Here is a 19,314-nt window from a genome sequence, read left to right as displayed (position 1 = left end):
TATAATCGTAGTGAATAGATTTGACACCCTGGAGGGCACTTAATCATGTTTATCTACCATGCGGGCGTCCAAAAGGCACTTCTGCTGCGTTTTTTTGAACATGGGGGCACCAGTGGACATGACTCTTAAAAAATGGGTCCCAAATAAAAAGTTGTGACGTGTTGTCTGACATCTAGAGAACAAGGTTTGGAGGTCAGGACGTCTCGACATCGCTACAGTGCATCATTATAATGGAGTCGTGTCACACATTTAACCTTTTATAAAACAACTGCAGCTTCTCCAGTTTGGATTTTGCCCTTGGTGCAGCCCCAACACACACCTGATCACTGTAAAGAAGGAACGTGTCGCTCGGTGCAACGATAGGATCAATTCGTGGTTGGTTCTGGTATTTCTCATTATCCTTCAGCCGTGTCAGTATGAAAACATGATACACATCCCTCACCCTATACATCCTCCACTAAACCGGATCCACTGTGGATTACAAGCCCCGGTGTCATCATTCATCATCGCCGCTCACATCCAGTCAGTCGCGTTGTTCTTCCCAGAATACTTTGAATCATCGTCTCTTCCCCCTCTTGTTCCAGATGCTTTGCTCACTACACATTTCCTCTTTTACCGCTTTTAAACGTGACATTTACTGCTACATCTGCTGCAGAGTCTATACGTGGTTATAGAGATGTGCAGTGCAGGAATGTTCATTAAGCTACTGTAAAAACATTGGTAAACAGCATTAATAGTGGATGAGAGACGGGGTTTGTTTTGTGTTTTGACCAGAAATCTTGATGCACGGCACACACACATCCTGGGAATACCTCATTCCCTCTCACACACACACACACACACACACACACACACACTTCACACGCAGCAGTGACTGTACCTCTCCTACCTGAAGGATTTACTGTCTTATCTGCTTCGCTTCATATTTATGGCGCTGAGGGTTTTTTCATGTCTGAGAGCGCCTTCGCTTAAAAAGCTCGCACTGTTTACAAGCAATGCATCTCGGCATGATGTCACCCCCTTTAAAATGGCCCAGAGGGAAAATATCCCCTCGTAGCAAATCTCATTTTATGACATTAGTCATATCCCTTAATTACTTTAGTGCCCTCGGTGCTAAACGAGCAATTACTTCAGAATATTGTTGCATTTAGCAGGACTGCTGCGTCTGTTTGTCAGAAAGTTCAGCGGCTTTTCATATTTCTCAGTCACAAGAGCAACTCCGTCCTTGATTTTTTACTCTAATGCGACAGACCGACCACACACACACACACATACAAACACATGCACACACTTTTTCTTTCCCCCCTGCCCATATCAGATTATATGAGATAATTGTAAGGAAGAAAAATACCGTAGCGCTGCTTTTTAAGACTCACAGAGAGGTAGTGCAGGGTGAGCGGGGAGAGAGATTACGGCTCAGTGACTTCAGATTTTTCCCTGCTGCTGCTGATTGCCAGTATTGTCTGGACAGCATCCTGCGGGAAGCGTTCGACTGGATATTACACGCAGATTTATTACCCTTGACAGAAGAAATGAGATGAAAAGAGAGAAATAATAGTGAAAGAGCTGCTACCTCAGGATGGAATAACACAGAGCCTGCAGGAAGGCTGGTTTCCCTCTGATTGGAGCACATTGCGTAATTCTAGTTGTGTCCTTGTTGTGCGTCGGTCACCCGTCACAAGTCCTCCCCCTGTGTGTGTGTGTGTGTGTGTGTGTGTGTGTGTGTGTGAGTGCATGGCCTATTGTGTGTGGAGGACTTATAGTATGAACTTGCATGTGGTTCATTTTTTTTTTGCTTGACTTATTCTCGTCTGTCTCCTTTTTTAAGCCGCCTGTTACTATTTCCAAGCTGCCTGCAGTGATTCAGTGGCCACAGTCTGCTCACCTGACCTCTCAGCTCTCTACAGTATTATCTTTACTTTATTTTAGCACTAGCTCGTTGATGCTACGTAACATTTTGTGCATTAGATTTTATTACTTCTTAGGTCGAACAATCAGAAGAATTAAAGGGCCAACCTGTGATTAAAATGTGCAAAAATCTAGTAGAGTCCACAAGCTAGTCGCTAACTGTGTCTGTTTGATGGGCAGGTAGCATCTACAGGGTTTATCGGAGCTTTATTCATGACCTGACTGCTGCTGGAAACATAGTTGATGAGTGCAGAAACCAGAAGATTGAAGATTCGAGGTGTAAATAAAACATAATGAGCTGAAAAGCAGTAACACCAAGTGTAGAGTGATCGTTTTCTGTGGCTTCGTCGCCACAAGAGACTCCTTTCACGCAACACTTTGTCCATCGTGTGTACACAAATATTGACTCACGCAGCTTAAATCAATTTTACAAATGAAATAAATACTCCTTTACAAAATTATACTTACACCTCTCCAATTAAAGTGCAGCCAGCAGATGCAGGGGCTCCGTATTAAAGTCTACATCAGACTGTGAGCACACTGCCTTCTTGATTTTCTTGCTGTCTAATGAACACCTGCTTCAAAGAAGGTCAATGATGAGGCGTGACTTCAATCAAGGAAATCTAATCCAACACAAGATTACCATTCGCACAAACACGAGTGGTAAAGCAGCACGGCGGAGGACAGCAGGGTGACGAAATGATTAATTGGATTGATTAAACCTCCTGCGAGCAAGAATCTCAGCGAGGCGTCCTTGAACAAGAAGTGAGACGGTGACTCCCCGTCGGCTCCACGAGGCGCTGTGATGCACCTGAGCCCGACCTCTGACCCGCTGCTCAGGTGTCAACAAGGGATCAATGAAGGGTCGCGTTTAATTTGACATTAAAACAAGAGAAGAAGAGGTCTGATGTGCTTACAGTCGGCTCTCCTCACTGATGATCCCGACACAAAAATAAACCTGAACCTACAGTCAGGATGTTTCCCGTTGGCGGTTTACTCATACTTGTGTAAGAACACATCAGGAGGCTTGTGTGTTTCTTTCAGAGCGACGGAAAAGCATTTTTCAGTCCGCTGCATTAAAGGGGATCCTCAGCAGACTGTATCCTGGATGCGGTTGCCCAGCAAAAAAAAAAAGGAAGTGTTCAGTTTGGATTTAGCCGAACACATTGTTCTCTCTGCGGCGCACACTTCAGCCCGACGCAGAGTTCCTGGGATTAAGACTTTTTAATTACTAATAATTATCAGTGTGTGTCTGCGTTGTTGTATGCAACATGGCTTGTTAATAATTTGTTTGCAGCTACTGACTGCGAAATGGCATTTGTGTGTTTGTGTGTGTGTGTTTGTGGTTCATGCAGCGTTCACATGCCTTCTCCTTTTTCCACCGGTCTCCTAATTTAAACAGACATTTGCATGTGTACGTGTATTTTTCTCCGTCCTCCCTTCATACCCCTTGTGGCTGACGCAGGACTGAACCCATTAAAGACTACAGGCCACCTCAAACCAGAGTGTGGTCGCCTGAGAGCCCCGAACCGAGACCGTACCTCTGGAAGGTTTACAATCTACACACTTACATTTTCATATTCACACCTCTACTTCTACTCCGAATGAATAAAGCAGCCATTTAGAAACAGGAAAGGCGTTCTAACACATCTGAACACACGTCACCGCTCTGTTTCCCGTTTTTCCATCCAGCTATGTCTCCCTCTATGATCGCTCGCTCGGCGTACATATGGTAGCCATCTGGCCTGGCAGAGCAGAGCAGGAGCCTAGAGAGGGGCAGCACTACTGTGATCCATGTACAGTAACAACATGATTAACCCTTTAGAGCCACAACGGTGCACTAACAGTCTTTCTCTTCTGCTCTCTGGTATCTCTGAACCTTTTCTGCGTGACCGTCACATCCTGCAGTCGACTCAGATAATTTATCAGAGTGACTCCTTCAGTGTACCTGTTCGAGCAGCACCTTCATAATTTGCTAGATCAAAGCAGGACTCTCTCCGTCTTATCTGAAGCCGGCGCTCCTGCAGAGCTGCAGAGTTGTTTAGGGAAGTGCACTCCTCTGCTGTGTGTCCCCTCCGAAATAGATTTAAATGCAGGGTAGGAGCCACATCGAGGTCAGCATTCCTGCCCCACTGCTCTAGTCAACCCTGAGACGAGTCAGAGTGGATCCGAAACCTCTGACAGACAGAACCAGAGTAAAAAAAAAAGAGATTCTGCACAGCTCGTAATGTGATTTCAATGATAAATGCATGAAACAATCTTCAGATAAATCAAAAACAAACAAACAAACATGTGACCCAGTGCCAGGAGTTGGATTAAAGCAAGAGATCGCAGATTAACTGAAGTTAGATGAAAAGTTTGTTTCCTCTCTCATGTTCGTACTTTCAAGTGTGAAATGTTCAGCAAGACATAGTGGGGGGTCGACTGTGTGCAGGGGCTTACAAACTAAAATAAAATAAATCACTATGTCTGCACACACGCTGAATTTGAGCATGTTTGGTAAAAATGATTAAACAGTTTTCTCTGTGGTGCCATCTCTAACGACTCTTTAACAGGACGCTACATCGTTGGATGTTCAGTGTAACGAGCACAGGTGGCGTTGAGCCACCTGCAAGCGTGTTCGCTTTGACCCGCGACGCAGCTACACGGTTCAGCGATACGTCAACTACAGACCCGGCTAATTAAAGTGACAGAGTGACAAACACCTGAGCAGATGTGTTAATGAACAGGAGCAGGAACACACAGGTGTGTGTGTTTAAAGTGCGTCTCCGTGAAGCTGTGGTTTAACAGACTGTGTTTTACCTGGCGTGAGGAGGATCCGGAACGGTTGAAGAACTTGGCACCGGCCCTGAACTGAGTGTTGGCACGTACACCAACATGAAGCCGGAGCTCAGTGAACATCCAGAGTGCTTCAGAGTCAGTTTCACACTGAATATCAAGGAGAGAAAATTAGCTTTACTGGTCACTACAGATATTAAGGAGGACACGTGAGCCCCTTCCATCCCCCCAACCTTAAATGTGAAGCTACTGCTAGCTCCTCCTCAGCTTAGCATAGCACAAAGATTTGACACGGGAAATAGTTTCCAAAAACCAAGAATGATCTTACGACAGCAGTTCTGTGCCAACTACCGACCAAGAAATAGTTTTGCACACTGTAATCCTGATAAAAACCTGAACTTGTCGCTGTTATTTGCGTCCAAACAGAATTTTAGACATGGCACGACTGCAAACAGAGTCACCTGACACAATGACGTGTCCGACTGAGCTGAAACCATTTTTAATTTAAGTGAAAATGGTGGGAAATAACAGAACTCAAGCTCCTGGTGCGTGCTGAGCTCAGTCAGAACACAACAATTAAGTTGTTAACTAATGAGCTTTAAGGGGCTAGCAGACATATTATGTGACAGAGCCAGGCTCGCTGTTTCCTTGTTTCCAGTCTTTATACGAACCCAAACTAACTTGCTGCTTGCTGAAGCTTAATATTTTACTGAACAGACATGAAAGTGGTTCAAGCACATTTCCTCTAACTATTCCTTTGAATAGTTCAGGCGCATCAGCAAGAAAACACCGATGAAAGACTCAGGAGAAAGTTGCATTTGTGGTTGTATTTTGTCTGTTTTTTTGAGTGTCTGTTTATCTGGCAGTGAGTGTGTGTTTGCCGTCCACTGAACCTCCTCTGTGCTGCTGCCTATCACAGAGTATGACTAAGGTGCACCGAGTGACATCTTAATGGGAACTCTTCTCCTCATTACTTCTCCTCCAGTGGCAGGGTCGTGCCTGGAGCATCATTCAGCCCCCTTTTTCTTCCTCTGCTCTCCTCAGCGACACTGACTAGCTGCCACAGGGCGAAACACAGGACCGGTCCACTTAAAGAGCGGCAGGTGACCGATATGATCTCCCACCGCTGCACATCGTAAACTGCAGCCGGCGCTTGTATCGTTACGATTACGGCCAGTAAACGACTTAAAACATCTTGTCTAGCTGTAACGACGTTTAAGACCCGGGAAGGTTTCTGGTGTCGTAACAATCAGGAGGACAGTGACGAGAGTTATCTCACAGAGAGAGAGCAGCTACAGTCGGTGGCATGCAAGAGCTCCATCAGTTCCTCCCTGAGGGAAGACAGTGCCTTGCATTAGGACACAGAGAGCCAGTGAGTCACCTTGCCTCAGTCCATCCCGAGAGCATTCAGCACTTCACTGTCAGCTTGCCCTGTTATTTCCCCGAGCCAAGGTTAAGGAGCTGGACAGTCAAAGCTCAAGTGTAACAGTAAGGTATTTTTATTCATGTTTTTCAGAGAAGACTTCAGATCTCCCCGACAACAGAAAACGTAATCACACCGACACATCTTTCAGGGCGAGGGTTAAAGTGAGAGAGGCTTCTTTCATCATTTAGCCGCCGGTTATGAAAATGATGCCGCCTGCAGTGCGATATTCAGCCGACTCTCACCTGGGGGGCCTTTTATTCTGTGTGCTTCAGAAGAGGTGGGTCATGCACCCCGTGGTCACGCTCGAGGGGGCTATTTACTTTAGGTTTGTAATTGTTTGAGAAGGAAGTTGGCAGAGAAAGGTGCCCGGGTGGAGCCCCTGCCGCTTTAAATGCTTTAAGATGAATTTCCTGGAGTTTGCACAACTACCCGCCAAAGAGGGCACATTGTGAGCAATAAAAGCAATAAATGAGGTGTTTCAGAGTCCCAGCAGCAACAGAAAGAAAACTCTCCTTACCTCATATATGATCCTGTTGGCTGGTCTGGAGCCTTGGCTGAAAGACTGCAGCTGTTTAGGACACCTGACACGGGCGCAGCAGATGGTGATGTCTCCTGGTCTTTGTTCCAGAGTCGTGCAGGTTGTCAGTAGCTGTCTGGCCTGACCCGAACAAAGATGTAGACGAGGTGGTGCCCACGGCTGCTCCGAGAGCAGCTGCTCTGGAGGTTTAGACGCTCGATTACTCAGTTTTTATGACTGGGATTGTGCACGGTGAATAGCAAACACAAAAGTAGAGTTTAATCAGAAGCATTCCTTTTAAAATCAGCACATTTTAAAGAGCCTGTCGTTAGGGACTGTATGAAAATGATTAGACTAAGGAGGAGGAGAAACACCCTACAAAGTAATGCAGCATGAGGCCTTTTCACTTTTAACTTTTCACCCTGAAGGAAAGTCAGGTGAAGTTTCGTAGTCCACAAAACATTTCTGGAGTAGATGGGGAGAAATAAAAACATAAACTTGGCCCCACACGACTTGTCCAACATAATTCAAGTCTCCAGAAGCTTCAAGATCCCAATTTTATTTAAAAATACTTTATTTACACCTTTTAAGATGAAACCGTCACTGCAGCCGCTAAGCTAAAAGTGTTAGCACACACCCTGTCTGAAGTGAGCGCACTAGCTCGACGTCAAGGGTGAATTGAATTTTCCACTTTGGGGTGAACTTTTCCTTTAAGACAGCACGTTTTGATATGAGACAGGGATCTGTGGGTGTGGGGTTAAAAAGTCCTCTGCAGGCTACATTAGCCACTACTAGCATATAACACCTGAATATCCTGCAGAGCTGTCGATGGTCGAGTTGTATTGTGGGTAATGTAGGCGGCTGGTGTCGACTAGGAAGAAGAATGCAGTGAATTTAAAAGATATTCCTCGGTCTACTTTACTTAGCTGCTGGATCACAGGCCATAAGCTGAATTAAAATTAATTAAACATCACAAAAGACTGCAGCAAACACAAGCCTTCACCTTCCCTCACCCCCCTCCACCAGTAGTTTTGGTTCAGTCCGTTTCTATCTACTGTCTCAAAGGCTAAAAGTTAAATGAATCGCCCTGAGAGCGACTCTCTGCTCTCACAAGATGAATGAAGAATGTCTCCTTCGCCACAGGCAGCATGTGCATTAAATTAGCAGCATATTATGAGAAAGGAGCCATTAAAGCCAGAGCTTCCACAGTGATTAAAGGGCTAAGTCGAGACTCACTGCTCTCAGCCATTTCATAAGTTGACACCCTGCAAACAGCAAAAAAAAAAGGGTGCAGCACGAAGCTGCAGACGAAGAAGAAACGAAACGGAGAGAGAGCGGTCTGCCTCGTCACCCTCAGAGCGCGAGGAAGACAAACTAACACACGGAGGTGTGAATAATGAAAACGCATCCGAAATATTACACATTGTTTCCTCTGGGAGAAGCTCTGACAGGTGCTACTAGGAGGCATAATTACTTCCTTGTATGGTCTCCATTATATTCTCATTCAGCGACTCACTCTTCAAATAATTACACATTAATATGACAAATGTATAAAAGGGAAATAATGAGATATTACTGGCATGTAAGAGGTGATACTACAGTGGGGTTTTTTGGGCCTTTATTGACAAAACAGCTCAGAGAGGTGGGACGACATGCAGCAAAGGGCCTCAGGTCGGACTCGAACCCTGGACCGCTGCAGGACCGCCTGCTCTACCAGCTGTGGACCTGTAGAGAGAAATCACAGGTGTATTTGCGTACACTGGCTGAATCAGACTAGTCTTGTGCTCTCCCATGACGTTAATGTAACACCCCTCTCTCTCCTCTCTTTCTCTCTCAGGTGTGCTCAGTCTACCTGAGGGGTTGATTCTTCACAGGGACCAGCAGCAGCAGCAGCAGCAGCAGCAGCAGCGAGCGGGAAAGAGCGGAGACGGAAACGCCTACAGCCAGACTGAGCTGCGCTCCATTGAACAGTGTTTACTGGCCACAAGAGTGGGCAGCATCCCAGAGCTCAGTGAGTCCTGTGTGTGTGTGTGTGTGTGTGTGTGTGTGCGTGTTTGGGCGTGACGGGAAAAGTGTGGGTGGAGAAGTGAAGGACTGTCGTTGACGCCTCCCTCAGTAGTCAGTTCGCCCTTGAGCAAGCCAATAAACCGCCCAACCACTGGAGTGGAGCTGCTCACGAGTCACCTGGTCACGATAAGTTAGACAATGTTGTGACGTTCGGTCGTTCACTGAATCTATCCTTGATAAATACACTGAATGTCTGTGTGAGTATTTGAGGTTTGTTCGATACGTCTGACAGCTCCTAGCCGCTTTCAGCTGAATTTGCTGAGACCCGTTATTTGTGGCTGATATTCAACAGTTTCAGATTGGACCATTTTCATGCATGAATGAATGAATACACCACGTTCAATACTTGTTGGTGTTTCCCCCAGAATTGTGTTCTTGGACTGAAAATCCTTCAACAGTATTTAAACCATCTGATACATCTGATTTTATTCTGGGTGTGTTAGCAGCTCGTCTCAGGCAGATTGAGCGAACACTAATATACAGATTGTGTTTTTTTAGCCATGTTAGCGACGTGACTCTAAGGATTGGTTTTGTCTTTAGTTGGAGACTTTGGCCCGGACTTAAAAAATGTCCCAACAACTATCGGATTGATGCCATGAAGTATATTTGACATTCATTGTTCCGCTAATTTGACTTCTGGCACCAACAGCAAGTTAAAATTGTCACTTATTCCGTCAAATTCTCAACTTGTTGCATTGGCACAGGTTTTTGGACGGATATTTGGAGTTCCCGTTTTGCTTTTCATGATTCAGGCAACTAGTTGGATTTCTTTCCAAGTACAGAACGTAAAACTGTTTGTTTTTCCAAACATCCTGTCAACATGACGTCGCTTACCACGGTGTCTCCGCCGGTCAGGGCTGTCCTTACGTGTTAGGTCTGCAAAATAATGCTCCCCTTCTTACGTCCAGTTTCTTTTTTACGTTTTTATACATGCGCAGATGTAAAAGAACGAAAGAAACAGGATTAACGGTACACATGCTCTGAATCAAACAGGAAATTGGGCAAAAAACTATGTGTGTTCAAGCGTATCGTTATCAACATGCTGTTTACATGACCGCTTGAATAATCTCCATAAATCAGATAACGATGGGTTTATTAGCGTGCATGTTAACGTGCTCACTGAAGGTGTTCAGCTCCGGTCAACCAGAGGTCTCCTTCACATTCGTGACAGAGCGACATTATTGGCTGATATGATGATGTGATGTTTTTAATAAGGCACAAACATTGTTCGGCACTATCAGTAAATCACTGTATCATAATCCTGCTGCGTGCCTGTTGAAATGACTGTGAGCCAGTGGGAGTTGCACTGTCAAAGAGAGCATTTCTAATGAATTACAGCCATTTAGTGAAGCTTATAAGTTTGACAAGCCCTCCAAAAGTTAATTGAATGTCTTTCCGGTCCCAATGTACTCATTATTCAAACAATAATAGGCCTCAGAATGCTTATACAGTATGAAGTCATTTACATCGGCTTATGGAGTCGGTTTTATGTCATAATCATAGATTTTCTGCATCGTTTGAGAGATTACAACATGATTACGTTCTGCTCATTCACAAGAAAAAAGTTATAATACGCAACAAAAGTCGGACGAAGCCTTTCTGACAAACTTTCACAGAGCTGAAACAAATCTGCAGTGGCAGGAACACAACTTCATGTTCTCCCGTTTGATGTTATCAGATATAATCACAGAAATCGAGACGCTCATCGGAGGTGATGAACAGTTTGGGTGCGTGCAACTCTGCAGCTGAGTGCTGCGACGTCCTCTGACAGAAGAAGAACAAATTCAGTCGCAGAAGCGCAGATTGTTTCCTAATGTGCACGAGGAAAAAAAAACCCTTGAGCCAATAATGGGGAAGGGGATCTGTTTCTGTTTACATGGCATCGGTGCGTCAAGCCGGCGAGGCTGGAGAAGTATTTTCTGTACATCCTGTGTAAACACTTATCATCTGAGCAAACAGCGAGCCAATCGTCCTCACCGCATGTTATCGTGGGAGGGTGGGAGGTAAATCTCCAGTCCTCTGTCCCCATGTTGTATTGATGAGGTCAAGCAAGGACTCATTCTGTTGTGTTGACAATGCAAACACGCTCTGAGACGAGAGAGCGGCCGATTGGATGATCGCTGAGCTCAGTCCGGTGGCAATGCTATCGGCTCTGGAGAGGAGTTTCTGTAAATAACTATAGGATTTGCAAACAGACACACCAAAAACAGAAAAAGAGTGATTGAGAAAAGCGGAATAGCCGGCAATGATTGCACTATCAGGCCGTGACACTGTGCATCTGTAAGAGAGCAGGATGTGGAAACAGCAGAAGAAGAAAAAGATGAGGGTTTGATTTATTTAAAAAATCGATGCCACAGAGTAAAACGCCATTTGCTGCTCTGGCGTAGGAACATTTGCATCCGATGCAGGGACGGTTTTCTGCAACTGGCATTTAGACTAAATTTTAGAGGTTGTCCGCTGATTCGCCTCTTTGTATTCTCTCATTTTCTCTTCCGCCAAAATGCCAAATTAGCATATTTGAAATGACAGTCCAACAAATGCTCCGATTATTGGGAGCTCAGTCATGTCGGCCCAGATCCTGCCTCGCATACGTTCTGATAGCGTCGCCAACAGAATACATTTAGGCTGTACTCTGTATATACATGTATATATAAACAGGTGGGATGTGTAATAAAACCACAAGGTGAATCAAGGTCAAATGGCAGCGACCTGTTTTTGCATGTTGCTACGTCTGTTAGCTCAAAACACACGACCACCACCAGCAGCAGCAACACGTACTGAAGCTTGATTAGACCGTTTAATTGGACTTCTGCCATCGTCCCAGTTTACAGGCACCAGGGGAGAATCCATTCATTGACTGAAGTGTGTCTGACTCCACCACAGTAGGTGGTGATATGCACAGTTTCAGCTAGTTGCTACTGGACCTTCATCCGGTTGACCTGTTACATCACATACCAAACAAGCTAGGAAGCGGCTGCACAGTGAACGGTGAACACATGCTCCATGTCGACACCTTCATCGTCTTCTTCTTTTCTTTTTCCCGGCTTCCTGCTATGGATTTATGCCATGGACGACCTCTGGGTCAATGCCCGGCGCAGGGACTGTGGTGCATGAGCAGATCCTTTCACTTTGCCTCCGTGAAAGTCGACTCACCTGACATACACAGCTGCCTTATTGAACGTTATGTCATCTATCACTTTTTCTGTCATACAGGCGTGTTATTTTACTGTGTTATGGTCCGTCCAGTGCGACGTTGCTGTAAACTAACTGCACTCAAAGCAGACCACTGTCCCTACTTTAATATCTGTTTGCAGTTGTTACCCGACCATTTACTCCAGTTACTCCATCACAAAGAGTCTTTTTTTAATCACTTCAATCTGCAGTTACATCATTAACTAACCTGTGATGAAGTGTTTGCCACTGACACCTGCGCTGGCGACGGCTGCTCTCATCCATATTTCCCGTACAGACATCAGAGTGGTCTCAGCTTTCCTTTAGCTGTGTGCTACATAAGTCGACTTCTTGTGGGACTCTTTCTGTTCTTTAAGAATAATATTTGAGTTTTAACATATCAAAGATGACTCTTCTTTTTCATCCATCAAACAGTTTGGAGGCTTGAACTTCACGTCACGTCCTCGACACATGCAGCTGGATCTTAGTCTCCGCTTATTATTTGTCACGTTCATCATGATCCTTTTTCTTGTTTGCTAAATTTTATTACCTGCAACTTCATTTGGTACTTAAAGTAATCATGTCAGTATTAACAATTCATGTTCTCTTACATTCTCCGGTGGATACTTTTTGTCATGCAGTATTAATGCTGATTAAAAACTTCTCTTGAACATCGTTATTCATCATCGCTGGACATGGAGCTCAAAGCGCATTCTGTCAGAGCGAGCAAAAGACTTCGGGAGCTCCAGAAATCCATTTTTTCGAGTCATCTGCTGCTTTTCATGTTTTGCTTTTGCATGTTTTTCTCTGGTGGGATCGGGGCTGTTATCCTGTAAATCGACTAATGGCTGTCGGTGCTCTCAGAAACACCGTTCACAGATCATTTTGTTGTTTTATTTTATGTGTTTTGAAGATTTGTGTGATCAAAGAAGCAGAAACTTAATAAGAGTGGAATTTTGTGATTTTCGGTGCTTTGTGCTTGGTGTTTTGATTGATAGGCTCAAAGCTGGGATAATGTCATGAAACACTGAAGTTAAATTGAATCATCATCATCATCGTCGTCGCAATTTCACTCCAAGACCAAGCACAGGGCATCAATTTTAGGCCATTTTCTCTGGTTTCTTCAGTGTCTGTGTGATATATTTGCTTTGATTTAACAATAGTGGCCTTTAATTCATGCCCGTGTGGAATTAATGTTATAATAACGTACATCACGACTCCTGCGAGCACACTTTCTTCACTAATGGAGCCCCACGAGGCCTCTGACAGCCAGAGAGTCATCACGTGATGCTACTTTGTGCGGCCATCCTGTGAAAAAATACCATGTTCTGATCAAACCGGACTCCCAGACAGATTACTGCAGGGACGCTGTGTGCTCGGTCCTATCACAGATCGTAATGTACGACTCCCCGGTGTTTCATAACGTGAAGTCAGTCTGGAAGTTGAAGTAGAGATGGGTAATGATGAAGAAAGACCTTCTTTGGTGGAGTTCCACTACATTAAAAAGAATATTTATATTCATGTTCAGTCGCTTTTTGTCAAGCTGTTGCTTTTCTTCATCTCACTGAGTCTTCTCACATTATCCCCACTAGATTTTAGATGGAACGGCGCCGTACAGACACTGTTTGTTCCCTCCGTTGTAATCTGATATGCATTGGCTGTTTTCAAACGGAACAAAAGTAATAGCAGGAGGAATAGCTTAGCATCTCGTTTGAGTCGGGATGGCCACGGGCGACCAATAAATGTAATCACAGCCGCATAGCAGCAAATAATTGAAACACAGAAACTGTGATGGTGGCGGCAGCTGCGCGGTGCAGCGAGGATGCATCGGTCAGGAGGGGAAAGAGAAAAGCTGGTTACCGCCTGAGCTCACTTACCTACAAAAGGCTCGACTATAATCGTCTCTCATCACAAATGAGAGTCAATTTCTACATTTTCCAGAGAGTATACTCTCTCCCTCACTATCAGACATTAAACAGCCTTCACACTCTCTGAAGTAATGAGCAGTTTTGGTTGTTATGTGGGAGCCGCGTTGACCTCAGAGGTGCCAACGCTCATAAAATCCCTCATGAATCAAAGCAGTGCCATTGTGCTCTGGAAACTGTCATATACGTGTGATTTTTAATTCTTCTTCTGAGATTTTAAAGCTGTGAAAACAAAGCCAGCGTGTTTAGCACTGCCAGAGGTAATCGCCAAGTATACCCGAGGAGCTGTGCGAGTCCTCCAGCGCTCCTCCTCTTGTTAGCATAAAGAATTAATTACCCGGGATGAGGTATTGATTAAAGGCTTGAATCTTATAATGAAAAGGCTATTGACGTTTTAGCTTATTAACCTGCTGTACTTCCATCCATCCTCCCTCTTTATGTTTTCCAAAACAAAGAGTCCTGACTGCACGGCCGAAATCAGCGAGTTAAGCCTTTTTTCCAGCCGTTGTTCCTGCGTACACCTGCCGGAGGAGCGGCGGCGAGCTCATTTTAAGCTGCTTCTACTTCACTACTGTTGCACTCTCCTGGCGTTAGACATAATCTTCCTCCTCAGCCCTGCCAGCCTCCTCTGCTAGAATAGGAAATGTCACAGGCCGGCATAAATAAGACATGAGAACCGGCTGTCGCTGACCACCTCAGCTCCCCTTACCGGGCTTAGGAGGAGGCACCGTTACAAGCTTATCTGTATCCCCGCTGGTACAATTAAGAGAGAGGACGCGGGAGGAGGTAACGGATAGGAAGACGGAGAGAAACTGCAGCTCCGGTTTGTACAAGACGTGGTCACAATGTTTCCTGCACATTGCATCAGTAGATGCTGTCCAGCCACACTTCTCCATCAGTGTTCCCAGAGGACAGTCGAGAGATTGACTGTTTTATTGCATGAATGCCTTCCCCTCATTCATTCGCCTCTCGCATTGTCCGAGCTAAATGGAATGTTGGCAAGCGCCAAATAGCCCAATTTTGATGCTAAACAAACCCTTTTGTCGAAGGGAAATGACTGTTTGTACCCACTCTTGTATTGTATAGGCACTCACACGGTACCGTATAGCTCATTTAGACCAGGGAACCAAGTGCCATTGTGCTCTATTACTTTTTTTTTTTTTTTTTTCAGCCTTGAATGGTATCAAATTGACCAGAACACTATGACACAGAGTGTGTTTTCTCAGATCGACCCGGCTTCAGAATTTCATTACTCTCTCTCATAGCGCAGTGGGTCTAGACAGGAAGGAGAAGCGACAGAAATCTGACAGCATTCAGTGAAATGGGATTTGAGGCCGCTGTAATAATACAGGGATGGTTTTTTTGTTGGTTTTTTTCGAGCGGGCACACTCTGCCGCTCAATAACGAAGGTGCCACAAGTCACAATGATTTCTTGAACTGGATGGTCGTCTGTCTGTGGAAGACATTTTTTCAATTCATCGCTAGGTTTTTTGGTTGGACTGAGTTTCCTGCACTTAAAGGCTATCAGTCCTGCCCCTGAAGAATTAAAGAAAAGGGGCTGAACATGCTTTTTTCCAAGAACTGTTTACTTTCTTTTAAACCCGCCTAGAGAATATTCAAATTTTTATTAGCAGAGTTCCTCCCCAGCTTTGATTTTTTCAAGCCCAACTGGATGACCTTAAAGTACTGACAAATTATGCAGGGGAAATAGCTCGGAGTAGCTAATGTTTATCCATAAATATTCATTCTTCACACAGTGCAGGCCTGAGCATCTCCAGCTCTCCCTCTGTGAGCCGTACAGAAAGGACCGGGATGAACTCTGTCTCTTTCCAGACTGCGGCGCGTTGTGGAAACTCTCGATTCCCCCTGACAGAGCGAGCTCTAAGGGAGCTGGAAGGAATGAGGATGATTCCCCGGCGTCTTATTAAAAGGCCATGTGCTCAAAATATTCCTGTCTTTTCACCCTTGTGCCTGCACACGAGTTCCTCTTCTCACTGCTCATGACCCTTTTGTGTTTCCCCCCGTATGATACATGTGTGTAGGTGACCTGGTGTCCCGGGCCATGCACCACCTACAGCCGCTGTATATGAAGAACCACAACAACGGGACGCCGGTCCACCAGAAGGCCAGCGTCATCCACTGGCAACCCGAGGCGATCTACACGCTGTGTTACTTCATGCACTGCCATCAGATGGAGTGGGAGAACCCCAACGTCGAGCCCTCCAAGGTCACCTTACAAACAGAGAGGTGAGACGCAAACATGGCGATTAAAATATAAAAGAGGAGCTCCGGATTCCTCAACGCTGAGCAACACAGAGGGAAAAAGGCAGACTAGAGATTAACAGGAGTCCTAGGCTCGAGATATTCGATTTGTTTATTATTTATATCCCATAAAAAAGACCAAAGGCAGCAACGATTTGGTTTAACTCAGAAATATTAGCTTCATTATCGTCCATAAACACATGAATGAGCCGCACTGCTGCGCCGGCTGACAGCAGGTTCCTTCATCACAACAAACCTGGGCTACAGGGGTGAACCGACGGGGCGATCGCACCCCTGGTGCCCACATGTTCGAAGAAACGCTGCGAAAGTGCCCTCTGTGATGCCCCTATGGTAGATAAAACATGATAAAAAGCCCTTCCCGTGGACAACATGTGGTGAAGTGCCCCTCAGTTGCTGCTCCTTGGGTAAAGTTTTTCTTAAATCACCAGCACTCAGATGTTTTTTTAAATTAAACTGGAAATTTGTTGCCCTTTATAAAATATTTACTATTTGCTACAGCTCGGAGATGAGAGCTTTAGACGGGTTAATTAAGGAAGTGGAAATGTGTCCAGCCATTGTTGAGTTTGTCTTGTTAAAGAAAAGAAGAAAACAGAGTAACTTCACATATTTGGGTTTGACCCTTCAGACGTTGAGGATAACTTGCTGAAGACGATTAATAGTCGGCACAAGTTTTCTTATTTTCACGAGCAGGATTCAGCGCCACCACAACACGTGGAAAAATGTTGTAATCACATGCAACTTCTAAACAAAGTTGCTGTATTGCAGTTATACTTGTTTTTAATGACGAACCCACAGTTTATCACCAGGATCTGCAGTTCTCCTCCGCTCTACAGAGCGTTTTAGCATCTTTCAGCTGTTTGTTTTGGTTTTCCAGCCTGAAACTTTCGTTCTTCACTCTCATCAGCATTGATTTCAGATAAAGTCGGTGACTGTTTTCACAAAAAAAAAGCTCTAAACAATCTAGACTAAACAGACTGACAAAGTTAGCAACTAGCTAGTGAACATAATGGAGCACGTAGCAGCTAATGAGCCAGATATTTGTGTTCAAGAGTTGGTGGCGACCAAAACAGAAGTAAAAGGAGAGCGAGTATGTCAGAATACCATCTCAAATGGTGATGAATATGTCAATGTTGTGTTAAAAAGAAAACCTGTTATCAAAATCTTTATTAAAAGCTGGCGCCATTATGTAACGACGAGCACTAATTTATCTATAATTACGGCTTTAATCAGCCTCCATCAGGAGCTGAGAGGGCGGACATCTGCAGGTTTGTGACACAGTTTACAGCCTGAAACTGGAATGTAAAAACGAGAGGAGCTGTAACAGGAAAAAAAAAAATCTCATGAGGAGGTAATACAGCACAATATCAACACAATAATAGAAACCATTCTTTATGTTTCCTATCTGGGAGAAACAACGTTGTCAGCTGCAGTGTCTAGATGCTTACTTACAACCCCCCATCCTGTTTAAGCCGTGAGATTTGTTTTGGTGTTTATGCAGCGAGGCGCAGAACAAGGCGAGTAATAGAAATGTTCGGCATTGATTAATCTATCGGACCTCTTCACCTCATTTTCTGGGAGAGAAACATCGCACAATAATAAAATAACACCGAGAGACCGCAGAGAGAAAGAGTGCAATCTTCCTTTAGTCGTCCACTATTCACATTCATGCGTCTGCCCTCCTCCTCGCCTCGGTGTGTAACTTTACAGACACTATCCAGTGCTGATTTCTCCTCAGCTGCAGAGATCATTGTGCTGTAACTGTACACCTCAGCAGTGCTTTCTATTATATTTCCTTGGCTCTCTGTGCTCGACCCTGAATGAAGTGGCACACCAGATGTTTTCCTCTGGAAGGAAAGTACAGTTTTTATGTAAGTGAATTGTCAACTTATTGGCTACTTGAGTGAGCCCTCTGGGTGACCTGAGCGGCGAGCAGGAAGCGGGGCGTGCACGGACATGTGCTCAGTCAGTATTTATAATTGCCTTCGCTGACACAGTGGGACATTATCAGCCGGCAGCTGTAGGACTTGTGTTGGTGACTTATGCGTGAATGACATAAGGATTAGGCAATGTTTCCATGGTGTTTAATTCCCCTGATCCTTCGTCCTGTAGTTTTTTTTGGGGGGCACTTCATAATTTTCCCACAAGTCAGAACAGTCAACATAATCTTCACAATTTCTACTCATGAGACGCTTTTTTTCTGCAACGTTTATGAGCTATTTTCTTTTTACTCTTTCACTCACAATATTCCACTGTAGCATTTAAACCTCGACCTGGTTTTCGGTATTTCCCGACAGTTTGGAGGAAATCCCAGCGAGCTTAGCGGTCGAGGTGGGAAACAATGCTGACAGTTGAGCCTGAGCAGTCCTCCTCTGGGGGCTCCACACTTTATCTCCTGTAGCGGAGCAACTTATCAGCTCATTGTGTGTCCCAGGCGTCCAGTTCACCATTTGTAATAAAAACCACGTTTGTATTTGTTTGTTTTATTCAAGCAAACTGCAGGATCCCAAATAATTGAAGCGTTTTTGCATTATAAACAGCGAGACCTTGAACTTCTTGTGAACTACAGTCTCCATTGGGTTTCTGCTGCCATTGTGCGCTGCCTGCCTTTTAAATAGGTGTTGTGTGCCGCTTTTAATGAAGCCTGCAGAACCAATAACGTCACGTGACTGGAGGTCAGGCTCCTTTTGAAGTGAGTAAAACAAAAGGGTTAGCGTTTCTTAAAAGCTTAAACTGTTAACTGCTCAGAGAAGCACTGATGAGCGACTGATTAACAATGAGTGGCAGATGTGGGCCGAGCATGTGTCAAGGACGGTACAGGCACGAAGACACCCCTTTGTAAAGTGATGTATTGAGCAGTGAATCCCGGAGGACTCGGCCAAGTTTCATCAAGTACACACAGCATAGATACGTGACAGCTCAGACAAAACACACGGCCGGCTTATGTCTTCAGCAGCATTCAAACGAGCTGAATCAAAGGAGATTGTTAATGATATGAGCTGAATATTGTTTTATATGATTAAAAAGATACATAGTGGAAAAAAATAATGAAATTGTCACATTTGACACTTTCTGTTCAGACCGATGAGTTTACAAATTGATAACGAAGCCATAAAACTTTCTTTAAAGCCCGTATCTTAAAGGTTCGGGAAGATTTCACTAAAAAATAATCGACTCTGTCTGTTTGACTGAGGGCGGGGTGAGCTACACACACACAGGCAGAGCAGAGAGGCAAACAGAGA

General features: G+C 44.7%; 1 protein-coding gene across 2 annotated transcripts in view; it reads left to right on the top strand.

The window, feature by feature from the left end:
* btbd11b (BTB (POZ) domain containing 11b) overlaps positions 1-19,314 on the top strand; it is a 72,098-nt gene that overhangs the window by 38,225 nt on the left and 14,559 nt on the right. For both annotated transcript variants that reach the window (XM_084364727.1, XM_084364726.1), the window contains exons 2-3: positions 8,467-8,640; positions 15,835-16,039. In XM_084364727.1, the coding sequence (XP_084220853.1) occupies positions 8,467-8,640; positions 15,835-16,039 (379 nt within the window). The remainder of the gene's footprint in view (positions 1-8,466; positions 8,641-15,834; positions 16,040-19,314) is intronic.

This window comes from Pagrus pagrus (assembly GCF_965226575.1).
Source record: "Pagrus pagrus genome assembly, chromosome: 10".
Lineage (NCBI taxonomy): Eukaryota > Metazoa > Chordata > Actinopteri > Spariformes > Sparidae > Pagrus > Pagrus pagrus.
Note: the sequence above shows the minus strand (reverse complement) of the source record. Positions and strands in the feature narration are given on the sequence as shown.